Source organism: Phocoena phocoena, chromosome 20 (assembly GCF_963924675.1).
Source record: "Phocoena phocoena chromosome 20, mPhoPho1.1, whole genome shotgun sequence".
NCBI classification, from domain to species: domain Eukaryota; kingdom Metazoa; phylum Chordata; class Mammalia; order Artiodactyla; family Phocoenidae; genus Phocoena; species Phocoena phocoena.
The window spans coordinates 9,350,258-9,367,432 of record NC_089238.1 but is presented as its reverse complement, the minus strand read 5'-3'; the positions used below and the strand labels follow the sequence as shown (position 1 = coordinate 9,367,432).

The 17,175-nt window shown below is 55.3% G+C and overlaps 1 protein-coding gene across 1 annotated transcript in view; it reads right to left on the bottom strand.

Annotated features, from left to right (window-relative positions):
* Positions 1 to 38: 38 nt before the first annotated feature.
* SYMPK (symplekin scaffold protein) overlaps positions 39 to 17,175 on the bottom strand; it is a 32,126-nt gene continuing 14,989 nt past the window's right edge. Inside the window, exons 12-27 of the mRNA XM_065898640.1 lie at positions 16,518 to 16,722; positions 15,504 to 15,654; positions 14,104 to 14,339; positions 12,947 to 13,028; positions 12,634 to 12,747; positions 11,455 to 11,602; positions 10,304 to 10,464; positions 8,670 to 8,778; positions 8,236 to 8,336; positions 7,519 to 7,609; positions 6,293 to 6,394; positions 2,248 to 2,435; positions 1,326 to 1,502; positions 1,038 to 1,133; positions 451 to 786; positions 39 to 284 (exon numbers count right to left, since the gene is read on the bottom strand). Coding sequence (XP_065754712.1) covers positions 147 to 284; positions 451 to 786; positions 1,038 to 1,133; positions 1,326 to 1,502; positions 2,248 to 2,435; positions 6,293 to 6,394; positions 7,519 to 7,609; positions 8,236 to 8,336; positions 8,670 to 8,778; positions 10,304 to 10,464; positions 11,455 to 11,602; positions 12,634 to 12,747; positions 12,947 to 13,028; positions 14,104 to 14,339; positions 15,504 to 15,654; positions 16,518 to 16,722 — 2,435 coding nt within the window. The 3' untranslated portion in view covers positions 39 to 146. The remainder of the gene's footprint in view (positions 285 to 450; positions 787 to 1,037; positions 1,134 to 1,325; positions 1,503 to 2,247; positions 2,436 to 6,292; positions 6,395 to 7,518; positions 7,610 to 8,235; positions 8,337 to 8,669; positions 8,779 to 10,303; positions 10,465 to 11,454; positions 11,603 to 12,633; positions 12,748 to 12,946; positions 13,029 to 14,103; positions 14,340 to 15,503; positions 15,655 to 16,517; positions 16,723 to 17,175) is intronic.

The window sequence follows — 17,175 nt, the reverse complement described above, 5'->3', positions numbered from 1 at the left end:
ACCGCAGACACGGAGGCAGAGAAGAGACTGCACCCTTGCCCCAGACCAGCGATCTTTTTAATTTTTAAAGGCAAAGCACCGCCGGCCAAGCCCCTCCCAGGCCTCCCTGAGCTCCCAGTCCCACTCTCCTTCCCCACCAAGCCCCGTCAGCTGTTCCCCTTGGTCTCGGGTTCCCCGGCTTCCTCAGCAGTGGGGCTGGGAGTCTTCACGGTGTCTTCTCCGGCAAGGGTGAGGGTCTGGGGGCTCCGCTCTTCCTTTGAAATCAATCCGCCCGCTGCAGCTTCCTGGTGACAGGAAAATGGGGAGCGGTCAAAGCGTGGTCCCACCTCCAATATTTCTTCAGGCCGTACCCTTTCTGCCCCCTCCCCGCCTTGGGCACTCGGCACACACACTTAACTCCAGGCCCCTGATCTTTCTGGTCCTCTGTTGCTCTGAGGTTGTCATCCCTACCTTAGGTAGGGGTCCCTCAAGACTAGAGTCCAGCAGTGCAGCTTCAGTCAGCCCCGAGTCATCATCCATGCTGATGAAGATGGCCGGGGTCTCACACTCAGGCCCCTCCTCCCGGAAATCAATGGCTTCCTCCGGCTGGGGAGGGCCTGGCCGGGCCGAGGAAGAGGACAACGACGAGGAGGACGAGGAGGGGGCTCCCACTCCCCCAGGCTTCAGCTTCTGTTCCTCCTCCAGCTGCCGCTTTAAGGCCTTCTCCTGGGCCAGCCGCAAGCCGATGAGGTCTTGAGGGGGGCGGGGGGCCGGGGGCGGTGCCAGGGCCAGGGGCTCTAAGTCATCCTGGGGGTGGGGAGGGATACACAAAAGCTCAGGGACGGGTGAGACCTAGGACCCAGGATGCTCTCAAGAGGTTGGTGGGAAAGAAGACAGAAACCATCCTAAGGCAGACGGCAGACTGGGTATAGGGAGTAAGGGGCAGCTGTCTCCCCACCCCCAGTTCCTTTCAGTAGGAGCCTCGGCAGAGAGATGGCTGGACTGGGTAGGAGGGGACGGGGCCTTTCTGGCTTGGGGAAGGGGCTGCAGGCCCTCACCTCTTCCAGGGGCCCGGCAGGTGCTTCCTTAGTCTCTGGCTCTTGCTTGCCGCTGGCCTCCAGGATGGTCATGATGGAGTTGGGGATGTGTGCTTGCTAGGGGAAGAGCAGGATGGGGGCGCTGAGGACAGCTCTGACCCAGAGACACCCCACCTCACCCAGATCCTTGGTGTCCTTGACCCTCCAGAGGCCCAGACCTACATGGCAGTGCAGGGCTTCCCTCTGCCCATCCCACCCAGTCCCCCAGGGCTGGACCCATGGGGCCACCCACCCCACACCCTGGGGTACCTGGTGGGGGGTGAAGGAACGGACGTGGGCCAGCAGGGGCTCCCGGAGCTCCGGGCACTTGTCAAAGACGGCACCCAGCTGCTGGGGTGGGAGCTGCAGGATGACCTGGAAGCTCTGGGGCTTGGTGCGTTGACAGCACTTGATGAAGCCCTCCCACACCTTGGGATACTTCCACACCTGGACCAGGCAGGGAGGAAGCAGTCATCAAGGGGCCTGCAGGCAGCCAGCCGCTCCAGAAACTGAGAGGAAGACCTTGCCAAGATGGCACCGCCTCATTTCTTTCACAGCAGCCTCTAGAGGGCGATATTAACCCTGCAAAACCTACGAGGCCCAGATGCGGGGACTTGTCCAGGGTCGCACAGGTATGGTACCAAGGGGCAGAACCAACATCTGAACCCAGGTCTGTCTGAATCTGCACTTAACCTCTAAGCCAGATATTGCAAAGTAGCAACCTGTGGCCTAAATCCAGTCTGAAGGCTTGTGCATGGGGTTTGTTTTTTGTTTCATCATGGTATTTCTAAAAACAATTTCTAGCTTCTCCTGAAAAACGGAACCATCTTTCAGCTCTAGTATGCATCCTGGCTGGGTGCACAATGGTGGGGGGCAAGGGGCAGCCATACCTCTCCTGGGATGTGCACCCCCTGAAGCCTTCTGCTTGCTCCTACCACCCAACAGCCCTCACTCATCACATTGCCACCCTATACCTGTCTGACTCAGTGACCCCTAAAAGGTTGTATTGTCTCAGCAGAGGGCAGGGCAAAGGAGCTGGCTGTCTTGGTAGAGCTTATTCTCTGCATCACGGCTCCCTTGGGGTAGGGGCCAAGCAGGCTGGAAAAGCCTGGGGTTTTGCCTCAAGTCTGTCTGTAGTGTGTCCTGCTGCAGTCCCCTGCTTGGGAGACTGGCGTAGTCAGGGGTGGGTTACCTGTTTCATGATGAGGCGGGAAAGGATGTTCATGACGAAGCCCCCCAGGCGGGGGTACATGGTCAGGGACTGGATGACGGTCCTCATGAGCAGCATGGGCAGGGGACTCTGCTCCATCAACTGCTGCATCACCACGGCCAGCACCTCCGACGTGTACACGTTCCGCTCCGCAAAGCACAGGTTGGTGGCTGCGAGGAGGCGGAGAGTGGGCCTGTCCCCTTTGCCCAGCTGCCCCCTGGGAAGTGGGAGCCCCACCCCTTAGAGAACCTCAGCCCCATTATGTGCCCGTGTGAGGGGAGACCCAGCCCTGACTTCCTGAAGCTCCAGGCAAGACAGACTTCCCCCACCCAGCAGAAGGTCTCCTTCTAAGGGGACACTGTGGCCTGGTCCTTGGAAAGCCTGGGAGCTGGGTCTAAGGGAAAAGACACTTCCATCTCCTAGGAGCCCCACTGGGCAGAGTGGGAAGACTTTGGCCCTCTCTGTTTGGGGACAACCCCCAGAAAGGGTGAGGTGAGAGATATACTGCCAACCCCTGGGGACCTATTCTGGCTTGACTGGTGTGGCATAGCACCTCCACCCCTACTGGAGAGGGAAACAGCTTTAACTTCCGTAAGTAATCCCATAGGAGACAGAAGAGATGGTCTCCACCAGCAGGCTGGTCAAGAGATTGCCCACTCTCAACCCAGTGCATAAGGGCTTGCGCTGGTGCTCAGGTGTTACCAGGTGTAGGATTACATGGAAGGCACGGTCCACAGAGTAATGAGACAGGGGCGGGAGGAGGATGTCTGGGCATACGATGAGCTCCCCAGCTCAGCACCCAGTGCCAGGAAGGGCCCAAGGAGTGCTGGTACAACACAAGCACCCACGAAGGCAGGCAGACCAGGGAAGGCCCTGGGGTCTGTTCCTTCAGGAGCGGGTTGTGGTACCCCAAAATCAGTGGTGCTCGGATCCACTGTGTTAATGGGGAGACTCCAGGAACTGCCTCTGAACCCCTTCTTCCCCAAACACCACTTGCCATGTGAGTCTGTCAACCAGGAAGTTTTTATTGAGCTAGAAGAGACCGCCAATCCTTGAGAGGCTAATGGAGAACAGGGGTGGGTGCCTATAAAGAATGGGGGGTGGGGGGGCTCCTATAAGGAAAAGGGGGAGGATGGAGGCATTACAGGTAGACAGGCAGGGAGGAGGTTGGAGGCAGGGTAGTGAGGATATCTAGGCTGAAGGAGCAGAAAGGAGAGTAGAAGGTGAACAAAGTGCAAGAGGACCTGTCAGAAACTGAGGCTGTTCCTCCTTCCTTCTAGGTAGCTGCTGGCTTCTGCCTGCTCTGCCTAAAAGCCTCCAAAATCAACCCTCTTCCCTCTCCTCCGCCTCAGCTCCACCCCAGCCTCCTCCTGGGCCTCCCACCCACCCTCTAATCCACCCTCCATACAGCAGCCTGAGGGGTCTTTCAAAAGCTCAACCTGGGGCTTCCCTGGTGGTGCAGTGGTTGAGAGTCCACCTGCCGATGCAGGAGACACGGGTGCGTGCCCCGGTCTGGGAGGATCCCACATGCTGCGGAGCGGCTGGGCCTGTGAGCCATGGCCGCTGAGCCTTCGCGTCCGGAGCCTGTGCTCCGCAACAGGAGAGGCCACAACAGTGAGAGGCCCGCGTCGCGTACCGCAAAAAAACAAAACAAAAAACTCAACCTGACCCTGTACCTCCCACAGGCCCTTAAGTGAGCAAGTCCACACTTGAACTGTGGCCTATGAGACCCTGTGTGGGCAGGGCCTACACGGTTACAGCCTGACCTCATCTCTTGACCAAGCCCCCTCCCCCAAACCGCCAGATCCAGCCAGGGTGCGCTCTGCAGTTCCAGAACCAGGCCATGCTAGCATCTCTCTTGGCCTGATGATCTCTGGGATCATCTTCTCTCCTGTTACCTCACCCCTATTCATCCTTCTGTGGTCTCAGCTCAGGTGTCCCCTCCTCCAGGAAGTCCTCCCTAACGTCCCATACAAGGGAGAGTCAGTGGCCGCACTGGGCCCCCTGTCCCAGTCCTGTTCATTTTAGACTGTTACTCTGGGGATGGCCTGTGAGCCCCAGCAGGGCAAGGCCAGGACTGTCCCCATCCCTGTTGTATCCTCAGCACTGCCCAGCAAAGGACTGAGCAGAGGTGCTCAGTGAGTTTTCTTAATCACTGAACCAGTCCACTGGACAGGTCCAGTTGTAGAAAAACTCACCAGAGAAAAAGGGTGGTTTAAGGAGAGACTGAATGCCTGGAATGACTGCTTATACTGCTAGGCACTGGGGATTCCACTGGGGCCCAAAACAGGGCTAGACTTTGGACTTTGGATCTGGAGCTTACAGTCAAGTAGGGTTACTAGTGCAACTGAGAAAAGCACTGGTGCCTGAGCAGAGAAGCGTGCTCTGGGAACTGACTGGACTGCATGCTGGCGATGAACAGCCAGTAGGGTGACCAGTTGAAGGGTTGCCAAGAGCTCACCAATATAGAGGCTCCGTGTGGGCCTGGGTTTGTAGGAAGAAACACGTGGGGTTCTAAAGGCCAGGACTTGCTGACATCTCCAGGGCCTGGTCGCTGGCTTCGTGTGTGACCTGTGCTAAAGCCCTTTTTCTCCCTGGGCCTTGGTTCCCATGTATAAGATCAGGGACTAAATCTGGGTCCATGAATGGGCTTTAGTGAGGTGGCAGGGGTGGGTGGGGCCTACACGGTTACCACCTGACCGCATCTCTTGACCAGGCCCCCTCCCCCAAACCACCAGACCCAGCCAGGGTCAGCTCTGCAGTTCCAGAATCAGGCCATACTAGCATAATCTGAACCCCTCAAATTGTACATAAAAACATGTGAGGGTACCGTCCTTGGGAATGGGCTTGTAACTTTCCAGAGATCATCTAAGGGGCCAGGTCGTGTAAAAAGACTACTCTACTCCTGGAGTCTCAGCTTTGAGACACTTTTCACTTTACTGCTTCCACTAGAGGCCTTAGTTCCTTCTCAGCTGTAGCGTGTGTTTATAATTTTCATAAGCTCCTCTCTTGACCTAAAAGTTTCTGAGAGAATTTGCTGAGGAAGACTAGGAAATAAGTCACTGAAGAAGCTACTTCAGGCTAGACGTGAAACTAAATGGCAAGGAGGGAAAACCCCGTCCCCGCTTTTAAAGGAGAGAGGAGGAAACAAAGGACAGTTGTCCTCCGAGAAGAGCAGGGGACAGTAAGGGCTTCCACCTGTGGGGGAAAGCATGGCTTCTGGACCAGAAACCTCTTTCAGGGAGGAAGTGGAGGGGAGCGCTGGGGAGAGCTGAGGGAGAGAGATTGTCCCACAGGAGGCAGCCCTGGGACCCAGGATGCCATCTGCAGGAGGAACCAGCAGGACCGGGTTTCCAACTCAGATCCACCCAACTTCAGATTCTGTTTTTTTGCACTATACCACTTAGCTTCTATGTGGCCCTGAGCACGTTACTTAACTTCTCTGGAACTTCCATTTCGTCTACAAAACGGAAGTCAGCATACTTCCCAGGTAAAGAGTGGTGTGGATTGGCAGGCAGGCCTGTAAGGTACTGAGGAAAGCCTGGCTCAGAGTAAGTGCTAGGTAAACAGTGACAACAGCTATTATGAAACTGCTAACTGTGGTGAGCCCACCAGGTTGCCACCAACTCCCCTGCCCTGGAGGCACACTCTCCAGTCTCAACTGGAGGCCAGACCAGACTCCTGGTCCAACAACTGCCCTGGTGCACTGTCTGCTCTGCCGCCTGTGCATCTGCCCAGCTTGGCCAAGGGCTCTGCTTACTTAGTTCCTCAGGCTGGTGCTGGGAGGGAGGGGCTCCCCACCCTTCCTGAGGACTACTCTGTGTCAGTGCACACTGGGTGCCTCAGTTCCTTAGGTGGGGGGAGGGAGGGAGAGGAACGAGGGTAGGTGTCCGGAACTCTGAGATGGGGCTGCAGGCAGCATAATCTCCGACTTGGCAGATTCCAGCAGGGGCACGTGGGTGACTGGGTTCTTCCCCAGGTCCGAAGTGGCCAGACCACTCAAGGGGGTTTGGGGGGAACGCCTCACCTTTGATGATGGACTTCATGTCACACTTTGAGGAGTCGATGTTGTGTAATGCGATGAGAAGCTCTCCAGGGTTCAGGGGGGACAAGGCTGAGTTCCCTTCACCTGCAGCAGGTGGGAGTGGCAGGGAGGTGGAGGAGACAGTATGGAGGCCTAAGAGACAGGTCCAAGTCCCCCAAATTGGGGGAGCGGCAAATGAAGACAGGCGCCCTCTGGGATTAGGGGTACAAAGGGCTAAAGTAGCAGAAGGAGGAGACTGAGAACGCAAAAGGAGGGGCCTGAATGCAACAGCAGCTGGAAAGCCATCCTTCACAACCGGAGGGCATCATCAGAGGCCTTCATTGTGTTCTCCTCCTCCCCAGCACTGGGCTCCTACCCTCGTTAGGGCAACATCTAGTGTGATTCAGCTGCTCTCCCCCACACTTGCCCCAGGCTGGGCACCCATGAGGGCAGAGCTAGGACGAGCTCATCCCAGGTGCCTAGCACAGCACAGATACTGAGGGGAATTCGCTGGACAGGAAAGGCTGGGACAGGCAACAGACTTGCAAACTGCTTGAACTGAATGCCACAGTGGAGGAGGCTGGGGGAGATGGCAGTCTTCTGGTGGGGTTTTGAGGGTCCCAGTCACTCTTGTGCGTATGTTTTAAATCACCAGATTACACGTGGAACAGACAGCCTCCACCCTCCTTAGCTCCAGCCACTGGGGTGAGGGGTGAGGAATCTACCCTATGCCACTTGGTAGTCTTTCTAGGTTGGAGGTTTTCTTTCTTTTTGACCAGGTCAAACAAAGACCCCTCACCCACAGCTGGAGGGGTTCATGCAAGAGCTAAGGAAGGGCAGGAGTGCAGCCCATGTTTGAGGAAGAGTAGTTGGGTCCTAGAAGGCAAGACGCTTATAGAGAGTCAGACCTCAATTCCACAATTTTGTCCCCATTGTGGATGAAGCCATCATCCATGTATCACAGGAGGGTGACCTGGGAGCTCTGGGATAGACGTTGAGATGTCGCCAAGTCTGGACGGTAGCCCCAGAGAGCAAGATGAGCCCCCACCCCTTCCTCTCTAAAGATGGCATCCCTCCCCCAGCATTCCGCATCTCACCTCCAGGACCCCTTCCTCCTGCCACCTGAGGTGGGGTCTCCTGGGGGAGCTGGGGCACAGGGAGCCACGGGGGAGGGATATGAGGGCCAGGGCTGAGCTGGCCGCTGGTGGGGAGGAGAGCACATCACCTACCGTGCTGGGTGCCCAGCAGGCGGTTGAAGACCTCCTTCACCACTATGGGGTTGAGTTTGATGAGCTTTGGCAGGGCCTGGATCACTTCCTTCTACAAGGGCAAGGCATGGGAGGCAGGTCAGACACACCCGCCCACCCCCTCCAAACAAGCCTCCCCACTGCTCACCCTGGGGAGGTGGGGGGCGAGCTCTGGCCTCACCAAGCCCCTTCAGTGCTTTCCTCCTTTCACTTCCTCTGGTCCCTCAAGGCTGAGCTTTCCCAACTCACTGGGCCTGACTCAGCCCCAGCCTCATCAACCCCATCTGAGCCCCCTGGGCCAGCTCAGTGATTCCTCCTGCAAGTGGAGGAGATGGAGGCTCACCCAAGGTCCCACAGCCTGTTACAAGACTGAGCATGGGCAGCGGATGCACATCCTCAAGGGGAGGTGCCTCCTACGCTAGGAAGAGTGCTGCTTCTGTGGTTACATTTAGGCCTCAGGACAACCTTGTGTGTATGGGGTGGGGGGGGGAGGCGAGGAGGGTGCATCACTGTGATGCTCACCTGACAGAGGAAGAAACTGAGGCTCAGAGAGGGGAGCGGCTTGCAAAGTTGACATTGACCCAGACAAGCCCCAGAATGTGTTTACAAGCATCTGACATGGGCCCCTGCCTACCTCCTCCCCACCCCTGCCCTGCCACGTCCTTGTCAGTGGGGGCATCGAGGCATCCAGCTCCATACCTTTTCCAGCCCATTGAGCACAGGGATGAGGAAGCGGACGTCGGGCAGTCGCTTGTGGTAGAGATCCCGGACCCGCTTCACCAGCTCTGGGGAGGGTGGGACTGCAGGTAGAAGCAGCAGGAGGCACAGGTGTTGGGGGTGGTGGGGTGAAGGTGAGCTCCGAGGAGGAGGAGAAACGGTGGTGGGTGTGTGGAAGGGGCAGGGAGGGGCAATTCCATTTCAGAGCAGAAGTCCTTGGCTCCTTGCTTTCTCAAGTGCATTTAGCAATACACTCTTCCACATGGAGAAACTGAGGCCCAAGGATGGGGAGAGACTCACAAGAGGGCCAAGCATCTGGGGACCCAGCAGCTCTGATCCCCAGGCCCGGGGAAGGGGAAATGGGGAAGACCTGGGCAATGGAAGAGAAGGATGAAAGGTAGGGTCCCAGGGGGCACCTTTGTCCGTGAGGCTGTGCAGACAACGTGTGACCAGTGTCTCTGCCCCCTTGGGACAGTTTTCCACCAGCAGGAGCAGCTCAGGCGAGTTCATGCCCATTCCTCGGATCTAGATGTAGAGAGAGGGATGACAGGGAAGGCCCAGGGAAGGGGCTAGGTGATGTGAGGACGATGAAGGGCCCAGGGTGAGAGCTCAGGGAGGCCCAGGTGTCAGGGGCAGGGTGGATGCTGGGACTTGGGAGTAAGAAGTGGTGACAGAGAGAGAGTAGATCTTAAAAATTCTCATTAGAAAAAAATCGTTAATTCTGTGAGGTGATGGATGTAAATCAAACTTATTGTAATAATCATTTCCCCATATATACATATATCAAATCACTATGTTGTATACCTTAAACTAAGATAACGCTATATGTCAATCATATTTCAATAAAACGGGAAAATATTGGTGACAGCATTCACAGAAGTGGGGGGAAGGGGAGGGAGGGTTGGGCAGAAGCATCTCCGTCTCTTCCACCCAATCTCACACAGACACAGGCTTCCTGCAGCTCCTGAGCCTTCACCCATGCTGCCCTTCTAGGCAGACCGTGCCTTCTCCCTGCCATCTGACTTAACCTGAGCTTTAATGCCCAACATGTCCTTCAGTTCCTTGGTGAAGACTCTTCTGGCTTCTGTAGGCGCCCTGCCCACCCACCTCTGTGACTGCCAGGGCCCTGGCTTGGCTGCGTGCTCAGATCAGGGCTCAGACCTGCTGCTGCTTCTGCAGACTTCCCCCCAACCTACCACAAACGCCAAACACAGGGAGCGGAGGGCCAGGCTTCAAGGGTTCATGCCTTCCTCTGCCCCATAAATCTTTACAATTCCAAGTGGAATTGCCAGTCTTTGCCCTCGAAGAGCTCAGAGTCTGGTGGGCTCACCTTGAGAATGGGGAGAAGAATCTGCTTCTTCCTCACACTGAGCCTATTACCCCCACATTACAGGTAAAGACACTGTTGAATCTGGGGGGTGGGTATGTGGGAATTAATGTACCACACTTTCTCCTTTTGTTTATGTTGGAAATTCTCAGTAATAAAATGTCAGGGACAGAAATATGAAAAAGTAGTTTCAAACCCAGCTACAAATCGGAACGGCACACATTCTGAATTTTAGGGGCCAGTCTGTAACGGAGATGCTTCTCTTGTGGGTGACCCTGGGGTTCCAGAGAGGAGCAGGACGGACTTAGGCAATGACAACTAAAGATTTCTGTCAGCAAGGCAGGGGAAGGACAGCTCATAAATGATAACAGTGACACAGATATTTACACGCATGAGGTCACGGAATCCCTCCAACAAGCTTGGGGGACTGAATTATCTTTCCCGTTTTTACTGAAGGCTGCAAGTTTACGCAGTGAGAAAGTGAGAGGCGGAATGTGAACCTAGGTCCATCCAACTCTAGGCTCTTAACTGCGGGGTTACCCTGCTGTCTTCTCAGGAGCAGATGCAAGTGTGGACTACCCGCAAGTGACACAGCTGCTCAGCCTGGGGTGACAACCCTTAGTGCTCAGCACACACAAGGAGAGTATACCAGGGTAAGGGCTGGAGTTGGGGATTGAGCCCCACCCATGGGTGGGCGGAGCCTGGTGGGCTCAGGGGCCTCACCGGCTGTTCGATGACCCTCAGCACTGTCCTCTTGATGTCAGCGATGGCCTCAGTATACACGGCTGCCAGCTCATGGATCAGCTTGTGGTTCTGAGGCAGGAGGGCCAGGTAGAGGTACAAACACTGCTTTACTGTCTCCTCAGTCCAGGGCGCTGCCACCTCTAATAGGGCAGGGGGTGAATATCAGGGCGGCCCCACTCCCCTCCCACCCCCAGCATCTGGCTCTTCTTGGGGGACAGGCACATAAGGGAGCTGGGCCTGGGAAGCAAATTGTTTGGGCAGGAAGCCAATCATCTGGGAAATGGGGTGGAACCAGGACTGCTCCCCTTTCAGAAGTCTCTGCATTAAATTCCCATCTGGTCTCCTCTGACCACCAATCCACAAGGCAGTGAGAGAGATCTTTCCAAGTTCTGACCCTGTCCCTCCCCTGCTCAGTGCTCCCACGACTGTCCTATGCCCTCAGGATAAACCCCCAGTTCCTCACCTTGCTCCACCTGCCAGGTCCTGTTCAGGGTGGCCTTGCCTCTGGGGTTGTGTGCTCTGGTTACACCCTACTTTTGACAGTCCCCCAGGGCCCCCACTTTGGAGCCTTTGCACGTGCTGCTCCGATGCCTAGAACACTGCTGCCCAACTCCTCTTTCTGTACCTCCTCCTCTGGGTCTCACATAGCCAGTACTTCTCCGGGGAAGCCTTCCTGGCACCCAGGCTGCACCAGGGCTCCTGTGCTCCTCGAAGGCCCTGTGCTTCCTGCCACAGCCTGAACCTTCCAATTTAATGGTCCCTTCCTCTGGGGACCGGGTCTCCCTGTCTGCAATTCTGGAGGACCCAGAGCTTTCTGCGATGATCCTGCCTGGTCTTTCCTGGAGCCCCATCAGTGTCTAGCACTCCTTGTCCTCGGCTTTCAGCCCAGCTGTCTCCTCCTTCCGGATGCTCTCCCTGACCCCTCACGCTGGGTCAGGCGCTCCCTCTGGGCTTCCACAGACTCCTAGTTTCGCCACCTGAGGCCTGCTCGTTCTGGTTATTACTGTCTGGCTGTCTTCTCTAGCAGGCTGGGCAGGGCTCAGCTTAGATCCAGCTCTGTCCCCAAGACCCAGCCCAGAGCCTGAGACACAGCGGGTGCTCAATACACCTCTGAAGAACCTGCACCAAACCTGTGTCCTTGTCGGCTCCAAAGAGCACAGATGGCGGGTTGGGGTGGACCAAGAGCTGTAGGTAGTTGAGGGCAAACTTCTCCACATACTCTCGTAGCTGTTCCTTCTCGTACATGCGCTTGATGAATAGCAAGGCCTGGGAACGCACCTGAGGAGAGAGTGGGGGAAGATGGTGGAGGGGAAGACAGTTGTTCTGAGCTTGGCAGCACCAGTGTGAAAACAAGCCGAAGTCTGAGAGAGGCCCAGCTGGGCTGACTTACCTGTGCCCAAGACTGGTCACCGGCTTGGAAGAGAGGTTTCCTGGCCCACCTCAGGGCCCTGCACCACCTCACCATCTACCTGCCCAGCCCCACCTCTTATCGTTCTTGCCTTGCTTGCTTTACTCCAACCAGAAGTTTTCCTCAGTTCCTCAAAAGTAACAGCGTTCTCCCTGGCTTTGAGACCTGGCACAAAAGGTTCCCACTGCCTGGCGTGCCTGTCACTGGCTGTATCCTATTTCACTCAGACATCCCTGCTGGGAGCCATGAGGACAGGGCCTGGTCTGGGGCAGTGATTTGTCCCCAAAAGCACCACAGGGCTGAGCCAGGGTGTGCAGTGAGGGTCTGCTGAATGAATGGACACAAGACATCAGAAAGGAGCTGGCAGGAGGCTGGAGCAGGGTGGACCAAGGGCCGTCTCAATCACACACATGCACACACACTGTTCCCTCCGTCCAGGGCACACCCGTCTACTCATATTTCAGGTCTTGGCTCACATGACCCCTCCTCCAGAAGCCTTCCTTAGACCACCTCCCTTCCTCAGCCTCCAGGGTTCCGCCACCGCACACCCTACTCCACTCCTGGCACTGAACGCACTGTGTGGGCCACAATGGCTCCCCTCCTGGTCAGCGCTCCCCCAGGTCCCAGCACACCACCAGGCCTTGAGAGGGGCGCACCAACACGGGTGGAATAAGAGCGAAAATGGGACTGTCCTTCCTGGGAGGCGGTGAGTGTATATGTGTGTGTGTTCTAAGCAGCCTCGTGCCATCGTAAATGGAAAAACCACCACCACCACCAAAAAATTGTTGCAAGAAGGACATTAGGCCCAGAAACTTTCAGGGGAATGTGGAAAAGACTGGGCTGGTTACTTGGGACAGAGGAAGGACTGAGTGTAACCCAGCAAAGGGCGACAGGGGATCACCTTGTCCTTCTCATGGGAGCTGAGGTCTAGCAGAACATGCAGGTACTGGAACTGGCGGGACGGGCGCTTGAAGATCAGGTCTCGAAGAGTGGACATGCCCAGATAGGTGCGACTCTGCAGCAGGAAGGAAGGGAACCAGAGCTGAAGGCACCCACGGTGTGCCTTTGGGGTGTCTCCCTCGCTTCAGTCAGATCTGGTCCTAGACAAAAGCTACTGGTCCCTCACAGAACCCCCCGCCACAGGCTGCAACAAGTTGGACTCCTGCCCGCACCACAATGTTGGGGATGCAGGGAGATCTGCCGCCCGTCCTCACCTCATCCTCACAGTACTTGCGAATCACCTCCAGGGCACTCTCAGTGATCAGCGGCGCCTCCAGTACAACCTTGGTGAAGATCCTTCCAGAGAGGGAGGGACAGTGAACGGCTGCAGAGAAGGGGCCCCCTGGTTTCCCTGTCCTGCTGATCGCAGCTCACAGCTGGCAGGGCGCCCCCCTCACAGAGAGCTCGCTCAACCCCCTGGGTACAAGCTATGGAGGCAACAGAGCAGGGTTCAAACGCTGCCAGGTGGGTGTCTTGGGCAGAGACTGCCTCTCTGAAACTCAGTTTCTCCCCTTTGTCAAATGGGGATTTCTAGCTTGTTTAATACAGCAATGGGAGGGAATGATGGGGGCTGGGAAAGGGTGTTGCTATTTTAGACGTGGTGACCACGAAAGGCTGCTTTGAGATGAAACTTTAGTCAATGCTGGCAGATGAGGAAGAGCCAGCCATGCAAGGAGTAGGGGGACAGCATTCCAGGTAGAGAGAACAGTAAGTGCCAAGCCCTGAACTCATCATGTTTGAGGAACAGAAGACTGAAGGCCAGCCAGTGCGGCTAAAGTTTGGGGGCAGGGAAAAGCAGAGAGGTAAGAAAGGAGGCTAAAGAAGTTGGTAGGGATTGGATTACACAAGGTCTCATAAAACATAGTAAGAAAGTTGCATTTTATCTGGAGGACAACTGAAGGTTTTTAGTGGGGAATAACAAGATAGTATTTACATTATAAAATGTCACCTGCGCTGCTGTGTGGAGAATGGATAAACTGGAGGTCAAGGACAAGGAGGAAGCCACAGAACTGATTCAGGTAAGAGATGGGGATGGTGGGAAGTCAACCCCCAGAACAAGACTCTGAAGCAGGCACTGTTATTTATTCTGTATTATATGAGAAAACGGAGGCCCAGAACTGAGTGACACAGGTCAGTCAGAGCAAGCAGCAGAGCTGGGAAGCAAGCCCAGGGCGTGTGACCCAGAGCCTACAGTGAGGTGACATTGTCTGCGTGTGGGGAGAGTGGGGAGAGAAGGGGGACTTGGGATGGGCGCATGGAGGATTGAATCGGGCGCCGATGAAGACAGAAGTGGTCAGAAACTAGAAAAAAAAGGCAGGACACAGGTGGGGGGACTCTTGGGGACAGGAGGGTGCAGGGCCATCCCCCTCACCCATCCTTCTGGTCTGGCTTCTCCTGAAGGCCGGAGAGCAGGCGGATGAGGCAGTCCTCATACTTGTCTAGGGTGCCTGTGGCACCAGCTGCTAGGTAGGTGTTGTACTCCTGGTAGAGCCAGGCAAAGGCCAGGTCCAGGCGGGCCCGCACGTCTTCCAGGATGAAGGACAGGACCTCGGCCTTCAGGCCCGAGTCGAACTGAGTCACCAGGCTGGCCAGGATCTTTATGCGCACCTGACGTGAGCAAGGGTCTGTGTTGGTGCGGGGGTGGGCAATCCCAGGCACCCCACGATGGTACCCTGCAACTACTCCCGCCCAGCCTCAGGGACCCCCAGCGCAGACCCGGTGTTAAGTGAGGAAGGAAAGGTGAAGAACCTTATTCTCGGTAGGTCTCATTTGTATGGAAGAAAAAAAAATGAAAAGGGAGAAAAAAGGTAATCATCACGGAATAAAACTAGAAGTAATCGCTAAAATTTGTAGGAGTAATATCTAAATTGTAAATATATGAAATTACAAATATCTAAAATATATCTAAATATCTAAAATGTATCTAAAATATAAATATCTAAATTTCTAGGAGTAATATCTACATACTTAGGTACACAGAAAAAGATCTTGAAGGATTCCCTTCATTTGTACATTGGTCGCCTCTGTGGAGGGGATGGCATGCAGTGCGGGCCAAAGGAGACTTACAGGCCCTCTGTGGCCTGGAAATATTTTTTTAACAGAGAGAATACGTTCATATACTATTTGGTTAATTAAAAATAAACTTCAGGGCTTCCCTGGTGGCGCAGTGGTTGAGAGTCCGCCTGCCGATGCAGGGGACACGGGTTCGTGCCCCGGTCAGGGAAAATCCCACATGCCGCGGAGCGGCTGGGCCCGTTGAGCCTGCGCATCCGGAGCCTGTGCTCTGCAATGGGAGAGGCCACAGCGGTGAAAGGCCCGCGTACCACAAAAAAAAATAAAATAAAATAAAATAAACTTCAAAAAAATAGGGAAAAAGTCGCTCGACTGAGGTTACAATCCCAGGAAGTGGCAGAATCAGGATTTAAAGCAGGTGTGTAAGTGTTTCTGAAGCTAACGAACAAGAATACTGTCAATCACAAGGAAGAAAGAGCATCATGGCAGCCCGCACTCGCAGGGCTCTTCCTTGCAGCCGCCCTGTGCTGAGTGAGAGCGCATGCGTGTCCACACATTTCCTCCTCCTTGTCACTTGTGTGGAGCTGCTATCTCTTCGTTTTATGGGACGACAGAGTAAGGCTTGGAGAAGTGGCCAGTGAACAGCAGAGCTGGAATCTGGAGCCAGGGAGGTTGACCCTGGGGCCTGTCTCTCTGCTGGGATGTGAGGTAGACTCTTGGGGAGAGGGACTGGAAGGATGGGCTGGGGTAGAGGCACACCTGGGCTGCCCCGCTGCAGGCCACGGCCTTCTCAGCCCGCAGGATCCGCTTCACAGCGCCCAGCTTCATGGCCTCAACCTGGGCGTCGGTCAGGGGCTTCAGCACATCACTCAGACGGAAGATTTTCTTGCGCCCACCGGCGCCTGCCAGCCTACATGGGAGAGTAGGGACAGGGACACGGTGACTCGGAACGCCCTTTCTGGAGCCCAGGCCCACCCCAGGCCATACATACAAAGACACCCCCCACACTGTCTCTCCAGCTCCCCTGTGACTCTGAGGCACGGCAGGGCGCAGGGTAATGGGAAGGAAGAGGATGCTATTTCGGTTTTGTAAACAGCATCTCAGGGAAGGCCTCTATAAGCAGCAAGCAATGTGTGACTGGAGATCTGAGTGAAGCGAGGGAATAAGGTCCACAAATATCTGGAGGATGAGCTTTCCAGGCAGAGGGAACAGGAGGTGCAAAGGCCTTCAAGTGGGAACCTGCTTGGCTGTTCAAAATACCAAGAGGCTGGTGTGACTGGAGGAGGGAGGAAGGGGAATGGAGAGCTTGGAGGGGCAGCAGATCAGGCAGGGCCTTGTTAAGCAAGCCTTGGCTGGGGACAGGGCAGGGACCGGCTGGATTCTGTGGTCTTTCAGGCAGGTAATGATGAGGACGATGACGGCAGCAACCAGCAGCTCTCCCTACGCGCTAGGATCATGCTCAGCGCTTTCTACATCATGATCCCTGTCCACCCCGAGAGTTATCTGATTTAATCATCTAACCATCACTGTGAACTCGTTTAGTTCTCCCTCATCCTTAGAGAGAGACACTATCATCCCATCCCAATTTTAGATATAAGTAAGGGGTGTTTTTTCTAAAAGAAAACAACAGCTAAGCCTTAGTGGTTAGGGCATTGACTCTGGAATCAGACAGACCCTCATCCAGACCGATCTCTGTTTATCTGTCTTTGTCTGTCACACACACACCAAGAACCAGGCCTCTAGTCCTGCACCAGCACCTGCAAGGGGACTCACCGGGGCTGCGTGACGGGGATGATGGGCTCTGGCCTCCTCTTGGCCTGGGGCGCTTCCTCCTCCAGAGTGGACATGGAGCTCAGGGAGCCCACTACGGAGATGGCCTGACCCTGAGCTGACAGGCGCCGCTTGATCAGGACACTCTCCGGCTTCACCACTTTCTCCTCCTTGGGCTCCTCCTTACACTGTTTGGTCTGCTCCACGCCTGAGGGGGAGGCAGCAAACGGGCTCTTGGCATGTCAGACCCACCCGCTCCCACCCAAGGACCTCCTGTGAGACAGGCTCTACTCTAAGCCTTGTACACACAAAACTCATTTAAATCTGCAAAGTGCCTTTCTGGAGCAGGTACCTTCTTCATCCCCATTTTGCAATACAACAACAGACTCAAACTAGAAATGTCCACTCACTGCCGGTGGGAGTAGTAAATGGTATTGCCACTTTGGAAAGCTGATGAGCAGTTTCAAATAGCACTGAACATACCCAAACTCACGACTCAACAATTCCACTCCTTGGTATAAACTCAAGATAAATGAGGGCACATGTGCATCAAAACACCTATACACAAATGTTCGCAGCAGCTTTATTCACAATGGCCAAAAACTATAAACAATCCACAGGTCCATCAACAGAGGAGTGTGGATAAACAAACAGTGGCCTA